Consider the following 17,500-nt stretch of genomic DNA (forward strand, 5'->3'; position numbering starts at 1 on the left):
CCTAATCATTCACAGGCAGGAATGCAGCCGGCCTCGCTCCGCTCCCAGCATCCAGCTTGATTTAGACAGATACGTATACATGCATGTGTTCATGTTGGTATGAACATGTCTGCAGGGAGTCTCCCAGTATGGACACGTGAATCTCTTTCCCACCAAATCAACAACAGAGTGGTGGTGAAAGTAAGCAGATTACCTGACGGGCCTCCTTAAACTCCTGTCATGTAATCCTGTTACTGTGTGTGCACATCCAGACTCCATACAGGACACAGAGACATCTCTCCAAGCTTCAGACATGACATGATACATGATGGAACAGATGACGGACACTGTCAGGTGTGTCTGAGCTCCTGACTGGACCAACGGGACCGCTGACACCAGTCACATAAAGAACCTGAGACAGCGACCAATTCAACAAAGCAGCTGAAGCATGAAGATGATACAGACTGTGACAAGCACAACAGCACAAAGGCAAACTGGGAAACCTTGTGTGCATGTGATCCCAGTTTGATGCTCCATCCCTCACATCTCTGTGGAGGGATGACATCAGTCAGAAGCTCCTCCCACTACGCTGACGAACAGCGCCGGGATAAAGACACCTGATTGAAACCAAAGTTGTACTGCACTAATAAAAATCCTTTGTCTGAAACAGGTATGTTGTGTTTCTACTGTTGCCATGGTTACACTCCAATAATGATGTCCTCGCTGCTAACAGTGCAACCTGCCCCCGCAGTGCAGACCAGGGGCGTGTCCAGGGGGGGGGGGTCGCCAAAGGTGGCATTAGACCCTCCTTGAAGTCTGATTGGTCCCCCTTTAACATCTTTTACTATTATTGGATATTTGCCGGATAAGAGGCGGGACTTACAGAGAAGCCCCGCCTGCTGGAGGTTTCTTTGTGTATCCATATTTTTCTCTGTTGTGCTACTTTTTAAAATGTAAACATGATGCACAGAACTGTGTGTGATATTTTAAACACATAAGGTCTCGCTGTGCTCCCACAGTCTGGACTCGGCCCCGGCGTGAAGCGTGCTCGCTCGGCGCGTGTGGATGACAGTCTGGAGCACTGACCTGAGAAACGTTCAGGGTGTGTGCGCAGGGAGTTCATGAAGTCACTCATGGCGTTCAGTTCGTCCCAGTGTGGACCGAGCTGCAGAACGTTTGGGTCAGTGAACAGAAGCTCCTGAGCATCAGAGTAGAACTGAGCCAGTCTGAGAACAGAACCCAGGTCATGCAGATTAACACATCATATAATCCCATGTGATTGTGTAAATGAATCTTTCATCAGACTTACATTGAGTTGTTGTAGTTGGACACCACGCCTGGAGATTCACCGCGGGTCGGGTACTGAAAACACGGGTTATTGGCGTTGCAGAAGATTCCCTGAATCCACGGCAGGATCCCGGCAGACGGCATGGCCTTGTTGGGGAAGTGACCTGAAATGTTCAAGACTGATGAATGAGGACTCCACCATACGTCTCTCTCTCTCTCTCTCTCTCTCTCTCTCTCTCTCTCTCTCTCTCTCTCTCTCTCTCTCTCTCTGTGACGTGTTCTTACATTCATGCTGACGGTAAAGTGGATTCACTCTTCTCAGCCACACGAGTCCGATGAAGAGCACCACAGGCCACATGACCTCCATGAAGAAACGCACCTGTGTGAAGGTCACAACCAAAACCTTTCACAAACCATTTACAATAATCCCCAAGTCAGCATGTTGATGAAATACATCAGCTTAGTTATCTGATATCATCTGTTCTGTATCTGTAGCACTCAGGGAAAAGATCCGTCTGTTAAGAAGGAACACACGTGGTGTCATCTGCAAAGAAGGACACTGTGAGCTTTTATGCAAACTGGTGAGTATCATCCAAACACAGAATTTATCACTGTCAGCAAAAAGCATGTGCAGATATCATGGGTTCATGGGGATGAGTGATATCATGTGCATAGAATGACAGCAGGAGCAGTTGTATCATCTGCAGAGAATGATATCTAGAACATTTAGCATGTAAGCACATTAGGGGCTTTCCCATGCAAGGAATGACACCTGAACGCATCTCGTGTTTGAGCCGATGAGTATGACTGAGATAAAAGCTATAAAGAATAGAGGGGTGCAGATTTTTACCCTCTGCCTCCTGCGGACGGTCCAGTTCTTCCACAGCAGGAGTCTGACCTGCCTTCCTGCCCCCATGACTCCTGGTCTTCACCCCCGTGGGGGGGCAGACACCAACCGACAAACCTAGAAATCAGCCGCTCCACATGACCTCAGTGAAGCTGCAGACTGAAGCACAGAACAGGAAGGAGTGAACACACTTTGCTTTAAGGAAAGAACACGCTGGGAATAAACGCTTGACGTGTCGTGTGGCGTCACTGAAAAGGTGTCTGTTCATTCATCCTGCAGCTCTTTGTGTCATTATCCCTGTAACAAGCTTACTGAGCTCAACACACTTCTCTGCACTATAACCTGTCACACTCTGAGAACATTACTATCATGATAACATCGGTCCTTTACCACAGACTGAATCCAGCCCTGTTCAAACTATGAGGACACATTTGAATTGAAACACACACCTGTACATGTGAAACACACATGTACATGTGAAACACACATGTACAGTACAGCATGGTACATGACTCACCAGACGAACAGGAGCTGAAGGACCCTCCGTGTGAGTTGATGTTGGATAAATAAAGTAGAACGGAACATATTCGTCCAACACGTCTTGTTGTTGCAAACACAGCGAGCATCCAGACCTTGTGAATAGTTAAGCAGATTGCTTTAATCTCCTTTCTCACTTGTGGGAGTCTGCCAGCACTCTTATCCTTCAGCTCTACATCAGCTAACCCACAGGCCCGGGGTCACACCATGCAATCCTGCCTCTGCTGTAATCCCACTACCTGTAAAGAATCTGAGAATATATGTTCACCACCTCCCATCTGCTTATAATGGACGTCACGCTGCAAGTCAACGTGTCCATTAAATACTGGTTCAGTCTTTCACTGATTATTACATATTTTCAGGGTCTAAAGGACCGGAAGCTGAACGTTTGCAGCAATGAAACAAGTTTTAATGATTTTACTGTAAAGCACAGGATTTAATGATCTGAATGTAAAGCACAGGATTTAATGATCTGAATGTAAAGCACAGGATTTAATGATCTGAATGTAAAGCACAGGGGATAATTAGCCTGATCAAAGTACAGAATAAAGTAGTTGAAGTCACAGACAGGCTGACATTGTTATTCTGTGTGTATGAATCCCTACAGACACACAGTAGACCTTTATGGTTCAGAGGAAGACGACTTTCTAACCACATCTGTCTCTACAAACACACCGGCTCATTTCACCATGTCTGGTCCTGGTCCTGGTCCTGGTCCTGGATTAGTTGGTGTTAAAGAGTCACGTGGTTCGATCGGATGAAAACATCATATCTAACACAGAAATGCTTCAGTCTGCGGTGCACAAGCAAAGAGCAATGAGTTCAAGGTGAAAGGATTGTTCTAGAGAATGGAGCGCTGTCAGTCACAGTGTTGTACATCACTCATTAAAAACACAGACTCATGACTGTAGCAACAGGAAACAAGCTTAAAGGGATACTTCACCCATTTACATGAAGCTGTGTATCATTAGAAACATGTAGCTGTGTATCATTAGAAACATGAAGCTGTGTATCATTAGAAACATGTAGCTGTGTATCATTAGAAACATGAAGCTGTGTATCAGTAGAAACATGAAGCTGTGTATCATTAGAAACATGAAGCTGTGTATCAGTAGAAACATGTAGCTGTGTATCATTAGAAACATGAAGCTGTGTATCATTAGAAACATGAAGCTGTGTATCATTAGAAACATGTAGCTGTGTATCATTAGAAACATGAAGCTGTGTATCATTAGAAACATGTAGCTGTGTATCATTAGAAACATGAAGCTGTGTATCATTAGAAACATGAAGCTGTGTATCATTAGAAACATGGTAATAGTGTTGAATGGTCGTGAGCCCAGCCCTCATTTTGCCCTGAGACGAAAAAAATGTGTTTTTCTTTGCCTGGAAGTTTTCTTCATGTGATGCAAAAAGCGTCATATTGCATCACATGAAGAAAACTTCCAGGCAAAGAAAAACATATTTCTCTCCCATTCAACACTACTACCATGTTTCTAATGATACACAGCTTCATGTAAATGGGTGAAGTATCCCTTTATTGACCTCAGCAGTCAGAGTGTTTTCTCCATCATGCTGCTGCATCCACCGATCCATCACGGCCTGATTCATGAAGAAATCCACACAAGGAACATTTTCCTTAAAAAAGACTAAAGAGACAGACGGCGGTGGAATTTGTCAGATATACTTTAATAAGTTACAAAAGGGTGTTTGTTTTCATGTACCTGCTTTTTACATTGATCTTTGCAACTTTCTGTTATTCTTGTACATTACGATGAAAGAGACATTTAAAGACATGAAGCACGTCACTGTTGACTGATCGAAACTACTGGAGCTTAAAAAAAAACACAACAGCTTTGGCTATTAAGAAACGTCAAATGTGATCTTACAAAGAGAAAGACAATGCTGTAACACGATGTGCTTCTAAAAGCTGGTCAGATCAGAGGAAGCTCAACAGTATAAAAACAAGTAACAGACTGTAACAAACAACATCGTGTCTTTATACTCCAGATATCTGCAAAGTGAAGACTTGAGCATGTAACAGTGTTGGCCTGCACGCCTGGAACACTTCCTTTCTGTTTTTGGTATATAAACATTCATAGAGAGAGAGCATGTAGGTTTGTTTGTTTACAAAATACTCAAATAAAAAATGTAATTGCACAGCTTTAATAAAAAAGAATTATAAATATTGGTAGCAGGCGACAGTGTTCTGAGCAGGTGATTGGTGAGGAGATACAGTGTTGGTGATTCATGTTAAACATTTACAGCGTTTAAGTGCATCCTGTTCGTCTTCGAGGCTCACGGCGCTCGCCGTCATGAAACATCTGGAAGTGTCTGTGCACAGTCCATGCACGCGCTTCTTACACAAAGTGAGCCTCTCGGTGCTCCACCTCCTGCAGCCGTCTGGGCCTCAGTCTGGGGTACACTGGTCTGGCCTGGTTTGGGTCCAGCTCCTCGGGGCTGGAGCTGGGAGACTGAGACATGGCCGCCTGTTCAGCCTCCTCCTCCAGAGGTTCATCGACCGACACCTCGATCTCAATCCCCAACTCCTCCTCCTCCTCTTCTTCATCTTCCTCCTCTTCCTCCTCCTCCTCCTCAGCGCTGTTAGCTAAGGCACAGTTCTGCAGAGTTTTAGTCTTGCTCCCAGGCGGGGGCTTGTAGAAGGTTCCTGGGGGGGGCTGGAGAGTCCTGGGAGCCCTGAAAGCTGTGATCACCGGGCTGTACTTGGCCACGTTGTCCTCCCGCCTTAAAGTCCTGTTGGCTCGCACGGCCACCGTGTACGGCCTGTTGGGGTAGATGTTGCTAACGGCGCTCCCGCTCAGAGAGAAAGGCGAGGAGGACAAGGGCACGGACGCTGACGAGCTGCTGCTGTCTGCGGCTGAACTCTCCGGAGGACAAGTTTTCAGACTTTTGGAGACTTCGTGCTTGTACTGTTTGTCCCACGTTCTGCGTAACGTGTGCGTGTCTATGAACGTACTCCTGAAATGACTCGTCGCTCTCGCTCGTGTGTTCTCAGTCTCGTCCACCTCTTCGATGGACTGGTCGCAGCTTCCCGCCCTCCTGGCGTCCTGCTCGCCGCTGTTCCTCGTGTTGTTCTCGTCCACTTGTCCTCGGGCGAGGACCTGTTCGGCGGGCATGCTCGCAGGTCGGGAGGACAGTTTGTGTCGGGGGTGTCGGAGCTGGACTCTGGTGACCGTGTTGTGCTGATAACGACGGAGGACTCCTTCACCGGGTTTGTCCCCTTCAGGGACGCCTGATGACAGAACTCCATTAAAGGTCTCCGAGTCCACTTCGTCAACTTGAAAAAAAAAAGAAAGAGAATAAAAGAATTAAAAATGATTGAAAATAAAACAACAGCCAATCAGATTCCATCCTGCACCTTGCTCCCTCCTCCAGGTCGGATTGTTTAAAACACAATAATAAGGGAATAATGGCGTTAAAGTGAGCGGCAGCTCGGCGTGCAGCCCCCTCACTCAGCTCGGAGGAGTCTGTATCAGTACTGACCGGCTTGGAAGTCTCCTCCATCCAGGTTGGGGAGGGTCTCCTGGACTTCGGCCAGCAGGTGTGCAGAAGGGATGATGGAGGAGTGTCTCTTGTACACCTTGGAGCTCTGCTGTGAAGGCGAGACGGGCGAGACAGGTGAGACGGGCGAGACGGGCGAGACGTGAGCACTGAATCAGACATGAAACAATAAAACACTGCAGGCGTATAACACCGACCTCCTTGATGTCGCCCAGCGACTTGGAGTGGCGGCTCAGCTGCTCCTGCTGCGTGAGGTGGGCGTCGACCTCTGTGGGGGAGGAGGGGCTGAGGGGGCTGAGGGGCGTGTCAAAGACCATCTGGTAGTGTCTGATGAGGAGCTCGATGATGAGGGCCTGATACGGGTAATCCACCAGGGAGGAGAGGGAAACCTCAGCGTCCGTCTGCCTCGGCTTGATCAGCGTCGGGCCGAAGATGATGCCCAGGTTACTGGCCGTCATTTTATTCTCCTCCGACCGCTCCGTCACCCTGCAGAGAGGACGGATCAGTGTAAATAACCCGAGGAGTACGGAGGCCCTGAAGGAACACATTTAATCTGTCTGCCATCACGGGTTGAGTCAGTGGGAGCTCGTGTTTCAGGTGACAGTTCACCGAGCGTGGTCTCACGTGTTTCTGCTGCTCGCCACAAACCGACCCGAGACCACGTGTCTAAAGGTGGACGTGAAAAAGTGCTGGGTGTGCACGTAGCTCCGCCTCCCACAGGAAGTAACAGAATCAGATCCTCAGAGTCAGAATGGAAGAAACCAGGTCCCACTGAGTTTTTAATTTCCAGTTTAAATTATGGATTATTATGATGATGTAATAATGATGTCATTATTTCTATAACCACTAAACGCTCTTGTGTAGTTTTAGAGACGGCACAGTGGGCGGAGTCAGGAAGTGTTGGATGGAGCACACTGGAGTATTATGGGATGTTTACCTGTGCAGATGCTCTATGAGGAACTGCAGGGTCTTGTAATGAGCCGGGGGCATCTGCCTCAGCAGGTCCTTAATCTTGAAGAGGACCCGGTTCAGATCCACGCTGACCTGGGCCGGGGTCACCGGGGCGGGGCTTAGTCTCAGCGCCTCCAGCTCCTCCACGATGACACTCTGACTCTCCTTCGCCAAACCGATGAAGTCGTTGTAGTAACGGAAAAGGATGAGCGGCTCTGGAAGCTGCGGGGGGGGCGGAGACCAGGAAGTGAAAAACAAACAGATGAAATATGTGAGCAAATAAACAGAGAGGCGAGAGGGGCGGAGTCCCAAAATAAACAGCCTTTACTTCCTCATTTACAGAACCCTCTGCACTGATTGGTTCATTAGAAGAAACTCAAAAACAACACATTTATTCAGGATTCAAAAATAACACTAAGAAGACAAAAACAGGACGACGTGTCCGAATGAGGCTGCAGAAGCTCCCGTGTGAAACAGGGCTGAGTGATCGGGTCCTGCTCACCTGTCTCAGGTAGAGTTTGAGCACGTTGCTGATGTCGTGTGGATAAAGCTCCGACAGCTCCACCAGGTGTTTCCCGTTCTCAAACGCCTGACACAACTTCTCCACGCGGGACTTGGCGCCGTTGACGCGGTAGATGCCCTGAGGACAAAGATGGAGGCCGGTGAGGTGCAGCAGTGTGGCGTGCACAGAGAGGAGACGTGCAGGGTGCATACCTTGATGTTGAGCGCTCTGTTCTCGATCTCTGACGTACACTTCCGGATGATGAAGGGAATGCCGTCCTGGCTGTTTTTAGCCGCCTGAGTGAAGTCGATGCCGAAGAGGTGAAGTCTGCCCTGCAGCTTCTTGTGACCACACTGGATGGCCAGAGTCTCCAAACACTTCTTATGGCAGGCCAAGGAACACTGCGAACACCAGCACACACACGTCAGAGAGGACAGAGACAGGCCGGACTGATCGATCGACAGAGATGCAGGACATGTTCCCGAGGGAGAACCAGTCAGGTTTAACATCCCACAGATGAGTCCAGTCCGATCTGAACCAACCGGAGCGTCTGTGCAGAGAAACAGAAACTCTCCCAGGAAGTCTGCTGTTTTGTTTTCCATCTTATAAATATGGAGAGACTCCGTCCAGCGGGCCGGCGGGGGGTCTCCGGGCTGATGGAGGAGAGTCCTCACAAGACAACAAAAGACCTTCAGTTTCCGAGCTCGTCCCCGACTGAGACCCGTCGAGGATTTGGACTCTGAGCAGAACTTTTTGCCAGGTCAAAGTTTGGCTTTTCTTCGAGTGTTTTGACGAGGGCAGAGGTGCTCTCTGTCTCTTTTGTTTTCAGCTCGCCATGACCGATAAAGAGGCCGCTCTAAACGCTGGCAGCGTCCACGGAGGACTCGGCGTCCCCTGAATGCTTTGGACTCTCTGAAGCGACTCGCGGGCCGGGTTGGCGTTTTGTTCAGTTTGTTTTTGAGCTAAAGAGAAGAAGAAAAGAAACCGGGGTTACCTCCTCGCACTCGGCTCCGTGGAACACCACCAGGCCGTCACACTCGCGACACTTGGACGGCGCCCGGAGCTTCCTCAGCTTGTGGGTCTGAGCAGCTTTGGACATCTGCGTGTTTCTGAAGGGACCCGGGGAGCTCGCCGTTTCAATGATCATCTCACTCAGACCTGCAGACCACAAGGAGCCCATGTCAGAAGAGGTTTCTGTGAGACGTGACGGCTCACGGAGGGGGGTCGGACTCACCCGTGTCAGAGGGCGAGGGAGGCTCTCTGTCGTCAAGGTCGTCTGCAGACGACATGGTGCCGGTGGAGGGGGTTCTGGGTAATCTCCTCTTGAAGTCTCCTGTGCAGAAAAACCCGACACAGAAAGTCGTCATGTTCTCATTCAAACTCCTGATTCTAACCGTCCGGTCTGCACGCCACCCCTACAGACTGTCTGCACGCCACCCCTACAGACTGTCTGCACGCCACCCCTACAGACTGTCTGCACGCCACCTCTACAGACTGTCTGCACGCCACCCCTACAGACTGTCTGCACGCCACCTCTACAGACTGTCTGCACGCCACCTCTACAGACTGTCTGCACGCCACCCCTACAGACTGTCTGCACGCCACCTCTACAGACTGTCTGCACGCCACCCCTACAGACTGTCTGCACGCCACCTCTACAGACTGTCAGCACGCCACCCCTACAGACTGTCTGCACGCCACCTCTACAGACTGTCTGCACGCCACCTCTACAGACTGTCAGCACGCCACCCCTACAGACTGTCTGCACGCCACCTCTACAGACTGTCTGCACGCCACCTCTACAGACTGTCAGCACGCCACCCCTACAGACTGTCTGCACGCCACCTCTACAGACTGTCTGCACGCCACCTCTACAGACTGTCTGCACGCCACCTCTACAGACTGTCTGCACGCCACCTCTACAGACTGTCTGCACGCCACCTCTACCGTCTCTACAGACTGTCTGCACGCCACCTCTACTGCTGTCCCTCCTGTCCATCACCTGTGTTTGCGCTTCCTGTATCAGTGTGTGACCACGGAGAGCATCCAGCCGTGGCGTGACAGCTCAGCAGGAAGTGAAGGCGTGCTCTCTGTCAGTTAGTTTAACTGAAGTTAAATAAAGAGTCAAACCCACCAGGACTGGCGGTGGGCGAGTCCATGGATCGAGACTCGCTGCTTCCTCCGGCGCTCTCCGAGTCGCTGCACATCCCTCCGCCCTGACTGGTCGAGGCCCAGGGACGGAACGGGGCCTGAATCCGAAGTGCTGCAGAAGAGGAAGGACGAGTGATGAAGATGAGTTATCACAGAGAGAGTTCAGAAGCACATGACGGGCTCTGACAGACGCGGAGACGGCTGCTGTGGTTCTCGTGGTCGGAATCAGACGAATGGGAGCGTTCTGTTGATGTATGACATCAGAGGGACGTGGCGTGTGACATGATTTTGAAAATCTTCCTTTGCTCTGTTCGTACCGTGGATGTCAGTGCTGCTGTTGGAGCGCCGCTCTGCGATCCTGGCGTGTTGGGCGTTGGATGGAGCGTCCACGTCTTCAGCACAGAGGGGGTCAGAGGTCACGGAGCCGTGGGACAGGTTGCTGTGGGACGAGTGGCTGCCGCTCAGCGAGCGCTTGTTTGAAGGTAATCTGTGGAGGGGAACACGTTAAAGAGGTAGAAGCTTAACTGACGGATTAATGACTTCCTGTTTCCTGTTTTAAACTGCATCTCATCATGGAGCAGCGAAAACAAACTCTCAGCATAAATCTAAAGGCTCCTGAGGAGCAGGGCGGCGTGCATACGAGCTGTTACAGCCTACGAGCGCCGCGACGCCGCACACTTTGATGCTCGCCAAAAAAATATATATATATATATGAGCGAAGCAGCAGAGAAGAGCTGCAGCTTTTAGTTTTTATGCTAAATGTAAATCAGCTGTCATCTTTTTATTCCCTTCAAACATCGTCCAATCACTGACGAGGACGACCGACTGAACCCGTCCAACCACAGCTTAGAACACTACTTAAATCCACAATGGACAGGAAGTAGGTCAGCCGTCTATATTTAACCTTTTCAGGACCAATGAGTGTGTGTGTGTGTGTGTGTGTGTGTGTAATTGTGTGTGCGTGTGTGTGTGTGTGTGTGCGTGGGTGTGTGTAATTGTGTGTGTGTGAGGTTTCATTTCCTGTTTCCAAAGCTGAATTCTTTTGATCACAGGGATCAGAGTTTTGAGGGTCGAAGGGGACTAAGAAAGAACAAAGCACACCCTTATTTCCATCTGTGTGTGTGTGTGTGTGTGTGTGTGTGTGTGTGTGTGTGTGTGTGTGTGTGTGTGTGTGTGTGTGTGTGTGTGAGCTCAAACCTGCGTCACCAAAACTCTAAAAGAGGAAACTAGTTTGTTTGGGCTTTAAATGAGCATTAATAATCCCAGAGTGAACACACACACACACACACACACACACACACACACACACACACACAGTCTCACCCTGCGCTCTGCGTGGCAGTGAAGTCGAAGGAGTGCGGCTCCAGTCGAGGCCCGTCTGTGGGCAGGTTCCTCACGAAGTCGATGTAGCGCTGGCCCGGCTCGTACTGTTTGGCGTTTTCACACAGGGTCTGATGGTTGACGGGGAGAGAGACGACCTGAGCCTGCTGGAGCTGGAACCAGTTCACCGTCACCTGAGACGAAGACAGCAGGTCAGCAGTGTGTTCAGGTTCACGCGGAGCATGACGCACGCCGCACGCCAGAACTCACGGCCTTGAAGGTGAGGTCGCACTGAGACACCATCTCTCTGATCTGAGTGATGATCACACTCTTGGTTTTGGCCAAGTCGACTCTCTTCACGCCGACGTCCAGGTGGCAGGACGTGCAGTGCTCTCTGGCCTCCTCGGCCTGCAAACACACCCGTCACATGACTCAGTATCTGACCAGCACAGGACCACAGGAGTCCCTTTGTGATGGAGCTCGTACCTTCTGCAGAGCCTCCTCCTCCAGCCTCCGTCTCTTCTCCAACTGTTTCAACGCCGCCGCTCCTCCTCCTCCTCCTCCCCCCATCTGCTCCTCCTCCAGCCGGCTGGTGGACACCTTGGCCTTCTCGTACTCCTCCTGGCGCTGAGCCTGCAGCAGCCGGGCCTTCTTCAGAGCGCTGTCAGCCTCGTTCTGGAAGAAGACAAGTTCAGACACAGACAACCAAACAGGAAATCACAGATCGCCAGCGCCGCCGCCGCCGCCCCGGCAGACGTGGACTCACCATCTTCTTCAGCTCTCTCTGCCACTGCTCCTTCACCTCTTTGCGTAGCTTGTCCAGCTCGTTCTTCCTGGTGAGGAGAGGCTGCAGACACACATGGACAGTCAGTGCTTTGTCTCTACAGAAGCAGATCTCCTCCCACAGACGCTCTGCTGCTTTACCTGCATGAACTTGTTGCTCTGGAGGATCGCTGCGGTTTGAAGCACCAGCTGGCTGTACTCGAGGTCGTTCTTGAAAGCAGTCATGTAGGTCTCACGGAACGGCATGAACTCCTGAAAACACAGAGGAGAAGGCTTTGATGTGAGTCTCCGTGAAGCAGCACGAAGGTCACCTGACTGGGAGGAGCGACTCACCTGTTGACTTGCAAGCGACTTGGCGGATTCGGCCATTTTGGCGTAACTTTTTGCACACTCGATATCTGCAGAGAGACAGACGAGTTCATTAAGAACAAGAGGAGACAGTTTAACCTGCAGTACCTGGTTTAAACACTAGGGGGCGGAGTTACAGACTGCTCCTTTAATAAAAGAGTTTTCAGATGAAATCACGGCCTGTGAGAGGAATCAATGAGTGAAGGAAGGCGACAGCCGGCGTGCTGAGCGCTCCGTGTCCCTGATTAAGTATTAAAGTGAAGACATTCATTAACTGGTGTGCAGAACAAAAGGCCCTCACACTCAGCCCCGAGCCACCATAACGCCGCATTGTTTGGAATCCAGCTCAGGTAATTGAGAACATTTTCTCAGGAAAGCGGACTCTTATTAATCCGCTCGTAATGCGGCTCTCCTCAGCACAGCGTGACGTCGGAGGTTCCAAATAAAAAGCCTGAGAGCTGAATTTAGACTAATCTAGATTTTTAACCAGCACCTGTTTCTGCAGGAAGCTTAGTTTGAAGAAAGGAAGAAAAGCTCCTGAAAATAAGCCGATGACGAAAACAGCGAGCAGAAATAACTCAAATATGTCAGAACTCGATGTGCTAAATGTGACTGTGCAATAAAAACTGTGACTTCTGACCCCGGGGGGCTCCTCACTCACCCACACTGAGGCGCTTCTCCACCCACGCCAGCAGCTCTTTGGTGTATTTGGACCAGGCTTTGGCGTAGAGCAGCGCCGACTCCACGCCGCTGTCCTGCCGCTGCAGCGTCCGGTCCACCTCCTCCGGGGGACACGGTCCTGAGAGGACACCACAGAGAAGAGTCAGAGAGAGACGCCCTCACTGACCGCGGCACAGTTTAAAGATGTGACATCAGAGGGACGTGGCGAGGCGTGATCACACACACGCCACTGTCCTCACATTCAAACACGTCGGAGTTTAAACATGAGACTTCAACATGAAGCTGCATCCAATCACAGCGTGTCCACTCAAAGCTGTTACTAACAGAACCATCTCCATCCATCCATCATCCTAATCCTGTTTCCCCGCTCTGGGCTGGAGATGATCCCAGCTGTCATTGGGCGAGAGGCGGGGACTATTCTCCAGCCAATCAGAGAGCTGACATGTAGAGACACACCTACAGACAGTTCAGAGTCAGCAGGTAACCAGCGTGTGATTGGACTGTGGGAGGAAGCCGAAGAGAACCCACGCCATGCAGAGAGGCTCCTGACAGATGGGGATTCAAACCAGCAACCTCCTCACTGAGAGGGGACAGAGATAACCTCAGCAGCAGCATGATTAACCTTCGCTGGCTTTGCAGAGAGCGAGCCAGCCGCTGCTTCTGGTTTAAAAACCTTCCTCCTCTGTCTCTCTCTCTCTCTCTCTGCAGGGACGTCACACACTTGGAATAACTACCGGAGCCTGGCAGGGACAAAAACAGCCCCTGTGAGTGGACACACTTTGATTGTAGCGAGCTGCGGCTGTCAGCAGGTTTGGAGTCTTTCCAGTCTTGCACATGTGGAGGGAAGGTTTGAGTCACACACATCTTGAGTTTGACACTCTTCTCGTTGGCACAGCAGAACCTGCCCTGCGTCACAAAGACCCGTCTTACCTGGCGGATCATCTTTCTCTGGACCGGATCCTCCAGATTCCACAGAGACGTTCTCGAAGGACTGAAACACAGACAGGTGAAGGTCAGAATCCTCCGCTCACGTTACTGCTTTACGAGCCGTTATCAAACCTGCAGCAGGAAACCAACTAACATGGACTCCTGCTGCGTGACCTCTGACCTCTCCTGAAGGGAGCCTTCAGGGGGTCAGACTCACACCTGACCCCTGATGGGTGAGATAAAGAAGTAGATGTTTCCTCACCCTGCTCCTCTTGGTCAGGGGGAGCCCCAACACTGATCCGTTCTCTACATCTCCCATAAGGAAGTCAGACACTCTGAGGGGACACACAGAAGACAGGATCAGGTGTGTGTGTGTGTGTGTGTGTGTGTGTGTGTGTGTGTGTGTGTGTGTGTGTGTGTGGAAGCAGGAACATTTTAACATGCACTTTGGGAACGCCTGCCTGTTAGAATCAAACTGGTCTGAGTATCAGAGCACGACCTCGTTGTGATAAACGTCGGGTTGGACCTGCAGCACGACTGATCCAGTATGAAGGGGAGACCTTCCAGACCTGGTACCATCGGTCCATTTTAATAACATGTGGTACTGTGGTTATTGTGCTCTTACTTTGGTGACTCTGTTTAGTTTGTTCAATTCAAATCAAAAGTTCAGATCTGATGAGCTGGACTACAGACTGGTTCAGACTGGTTCAGACTGGTTCAGACTGGTCCAGACTGGTTCAGACTGGTCCAGACTGGTCCAGACTGGTTCAGACTTGTTCAGACTGGTTCAGACTGGTCCAGACTTGTTTAGACTGGTTCAGACTGGTCCAGACTGGTTCAGACTTTTTCAGACTGGTTCAGACTGGTTCAGACTGGTCCAGACTTGTTTAGATAATGTGTACCGTTTGGATGGGATCAGAGTGATGACCTCATACTCACACATTTCCAAAGGTGAACGCCAAGGTGTCGATGGCCGTGTAGATCTCTCCGAAGAGCTTCTGCTTGTTGTCGTCGTTCACCTCCTTAAAGTTCACTCCTGTCGGGCAGCCACGAAGAAGCAATGAGTCAAACTTTAGTCACAAACTCTGACCTCGCTCTCTCAACACATCCTGCACCGGCGCCACTCACAGAGCGCTTTTCTAAGGCATGAATCTCTGGCGTGATTCATCATCCTGCGCGTGACGTCAATAAAACTCTCCCTGAGTCACACTGCGCTCCTTCCAGCCCGCTGAGAGCTGTGCAGGTTGTGTTTCAAACAAAGTGGAAAAGCCCCTCCGAGGAATCCAAAAACAACTGTGAGGCTTAAATCAGACGAGATAAGCTCAGTGTATATTTGGCTGTAATCTGGAGAGGCAGTAGTTTCCTGCTGGGAGTCCAAACACAGTGATGACTGAGCACAGAGCCGGAGAGTAAATACGGCTGTAATCAGTCCTCGCAGTAAACTTCCTGTCCGGACCGAGCGCAGAGAAAATAAACCCGCTGAGAGAGAGATGGTCAGAAAAATGAGCCCAAAGACGGAGCGATAAATCAGAGACTCCGAGTTTCCGTCTCAGCAGAACAATGAACATTTTTAGAGCAGTAAAAGAAGAAACTCTTCAGGCGTTTGGTCTGACAACACACGAGGCGCTGATTCAACTCAAACACCGATCAAACCACATTTTTTAAACTTTTTACACCTTTTTAGTAAGAATCTAATAATGTGGTAACCACGGCAACAAGAGCAGAAGTCCTAAGGTACCAACATTAAATCTGTCACACCATCTGAACTACACAATTACACACGTCAGCCATGTGTCCACACAGAAGCCCGGTCTCTCCTCCAAAGTCCTTACCAGTTCTGAGAAGTTCTGAGACCTCAGAACTAGACCGGTTTGGATCGAGCTCTGGATTACTGAGAACCTGCACAGACGTCATAACAGACGTGAAGAAACAGGTTGGAAACCGTCCAAACTAACTGTTCTACGATTCTTCACAAATCCTCTTAAAGATTCAAACAGACCGATCCATTTATGGTCCCACGTGACCCTGATCCAGAACCCCCAAAACACCCCAAACACCCACAGCCTCCAAATGTGAAAACCAACCCAGCTGCTTTGAGTCCCAGTTTGTTGGACACTTAAAACAGATAAAGGGTCTTTGATACGAGACCAGTTTGAGCCGACCCTCCCAGTTTGATACCCCGGCTACAGTTTGTGTTTCTGATGAGCTGAAACCTCCGTCGTTAATGGATCCAGTGTTTGTAAGAGAAGACAAATAAAGCTGTTAAAGGAACAACAAGTTGTGACGTCTTTAACCTGAACAGCAGAAGAAGAAGAAAACATCCACCTGGACGCTGCGAACGATCGAAGCGTTGGGTTCCTGGAGAGCTCCAAAGTGATTCCAGGAACAAGTCCGGACTTCAAAACGTTCCCCAACACCTCCCCCGTGAGGGGGGTCGTACTCGAGTATGGTCCTGGTCTCGAGACCCCTTTTTAAAGGCCACGTCTCGGTCTAAGACTGGGCGGACTTCCAACTTTAAAACAGGACGGTTCAAGACCTCTTTCTATAAATCACTTGGGCTCACTGGGAGTTTTAACTTCCTGGTGTTCTGGTCTGAGTGAGGGACACGCCCCCCTAAACACAAGACCAGGACTCTGCAGAGATATTTATGGCCTTGTCTCGGTCTCGCCCTGCTCGGTCTCAGTTAGTCTGGTCCTGACTACAACACGGCCCCCAAGTCTTTGTCAGGACCATGAGCTCCAGAACGCCGTCCCAGAAACGTCAAAGAGATCCCTGGAAATGTTGGTTCTTTGGCCGGTCCAAAAGTCGGTTCTTATTGGAGGAGAAGAAGCCGAGTTTGTTCATTTCTTTGCTCCGACACAGGAGACTAAACTGTCTAAACTTTAAACGGCTCTGACAGCTGACAAAACACCTGGAACTCGACTCAGCGTTTCCTGATGTGTCAGAGGAGCCGTCGTGTTCGTGAACAGACGCTGCTGCTGTAATGAACTCAGCTCAGTCCAACCGTATCGGACCTTTAACAGCCTGAAGAAGATCCAAAGTACGTTTGTCTCTCCAGAGTGAGAAGACGGACAAATAAAGCCTAAAAACAGTGTTTGACACTCTGACACAGGAAGAGCTGCGACCAACACACACCGAGGAACTCAGTGCTCTAAAAACCATCAAACCACCTACCAGGAAACTTTCCTCAGAGTCTGACGAGTCACAGAAACGAACCTTCGACATCCTGCTGAAGAGCCGATCAGAGGATCCAAAGTGGGATTCTCCTCCCAGCAGAAAATAAATCCAGAGTGAGAGTCGTCTCCTTCAATCCCACGAACCAACAGATGACTGTTGTTGTTTTAAAGCAGGTTGTTGGGGTGTCCGCGGGGCCCCTGGGAGCCTCTCCTAACCACCATGAAACCATTCAGAGCTCGGGTCTCTCTTCAGCTGCTTCATCTGCTCCTCTGCTGTCGAGCCCCCCCCCCCCCCCCAACAGGACATCCTGAGGCTCGCTGGAACACAATGGTCGACTCGCTCCGGCCCGAGCACGGGTCCAAACGTGGAAGTTACATCATGGGGGAAAAATGGTATTGTTTGAGTGGAAAAGCACAACCCACTGGAAACACGGCCGTCTCTGAGGAACGCTCCAATCAGGTGAAGCGAGGTGAATTTCAAAAAGTCAC

The 17,500-nt window shown here is 50.2% G+C and overlaps 2 protein-coding genes across 6 annotated transcripts in view; both read right to left on the reverse strand.

Moving 5' to 3' along the window:
• abca4a (ATP-binding cassette, sub-family A (ABC1), member 4a) overlaps positions 1-2,289 on the reverse strand; it is a 34,001-nt gene extending 31,712 nt beyond the window's left edge. For 2 of the 3 annotated variants that reach the window (XM_079360954.1, XM_079360955.1), the window contains exons 1-4: positions 2,117-2,289; positions 1,552-1,645; positions 1,289-1,430; positions 1,066-1,205 (exon numbers count right to left, since the gene is read on the reverse strand). In XM_079360954.1, the coding sequence (XP_079217080.1) occupies positions 1,066-1,205; positions 1,289-1,430; positions 1,552-1,645; positions 2,117-2,182 (442 nt within the window). In that variant the 5' untranslated portion in view covers positions 2,183-2,289. Of the gene's footprint in view, positions 54-1,065; positions 1,206-1,288; positions 1,431-1,551; positions 1,646-2,116 lie in introns of those variants that run through there. The other variant, XM_079360957.1, reaches the window with a different exon arrangement.
• A 2,031-nt stretch (positions 2,290-4,320) lies between these two features.
• The window catches only part of arhgap29a (Rho GTPase activating protein 29a), a 22,493-nt gene continuing 9,313 nt past the window's right edge, over positions 4,321-17,500 (reverse strand). Inside the window, exons 1-21 of one of the 3 annotated variants that reach the window (XM_079360960.1) lie at positions 17,010-17,500; positions 14,775-14,871; positions 14,098-14,170; positions 13,839-13,899; positions 12,889-13,026; positions 12,213-12,277; positions 12,021-12,131; positions 11,863-11,943; positions 11,583-11,771; positions 11,367-11,504; positions 11,100-11,290; positions 10,094-10,263; positions 9,760-9,888; positions 8,860-8,958; positions 8,620-8,783; positions 7,838-8,026; positions 7,626-7,763; positions 7,110-7,345; positions 6,370-6,658; positions 6,155-6,263; positions 4,321-5,948 (exon numbers count right to left, since the gene is read on the reverse strand). The exon at positions 17,010-17,500 is cut by the window's right edge and continues 168 nt beyond it. In XM_079360960.1, coding sequence (XP_079217086.1) covers positions 5,011-5,948; positions 6,155-6,263; positions 6,370-6,658; positions 7,110-7,345; positions 7,626-7,763; positions 7,838-8,026; positions 8,620-8,783; positions 8,860-8,958; positions 9,760-9,888; positions 10,094-10,263; positions 11,100-11,290; positions 11,367-11,504; positions 11,583-11,771; positions 11,863-11,943; positions 12,021-12,131; positions 12,213-12,277; positions 12,889-13,026; positions 13,839-13,899; positions 14,098-14,154 — 3,492 coding nt within the window. In that variant the 5' untranslated portion in view covers positions 14,155-14,170; positions 14,775-14,871; positions 17,010-17,500 and the 3' untranslated portion in view covers positions 4,321-5,010. The remainder of the gene's footprint in view (positions 5,949-6,154; positions 6,264-6,369; positions 6,659-7,109; positions 7,346-7,625; positions 7,764-7,837; positions 8,027-8,619; positions 8,784-8,859; positions 8,959-9,759; positions 9,889-10,093; positions 10,264-11,099; positions 11,291-11,366; positions 11,505-11,582; positions 11,772-11,862; positions 11,944-12,020; positions 12,132-12,212; positions 12,278-12,888; positions 13,027-13,838; positions 13,900-14,097; positions 14,171-14,774; positions 14,872-17,009) is intronic. The other 2 variants (XM_079360959.1, XM_079360958.1) reach the window with 2 other exon arrangements.

This window comes from Symphodus melops (assembly GCF_947650265.1).
Source record: "Symphodus melops genome assembly, chromosome: 14".
NCBI classification, from domain to species: domain Eukaryota; kingdom Metazoa; phylum Chordata; class Actinopteri; order Labriformes; family Labridae; genus Symphodus; species Symphodus melops.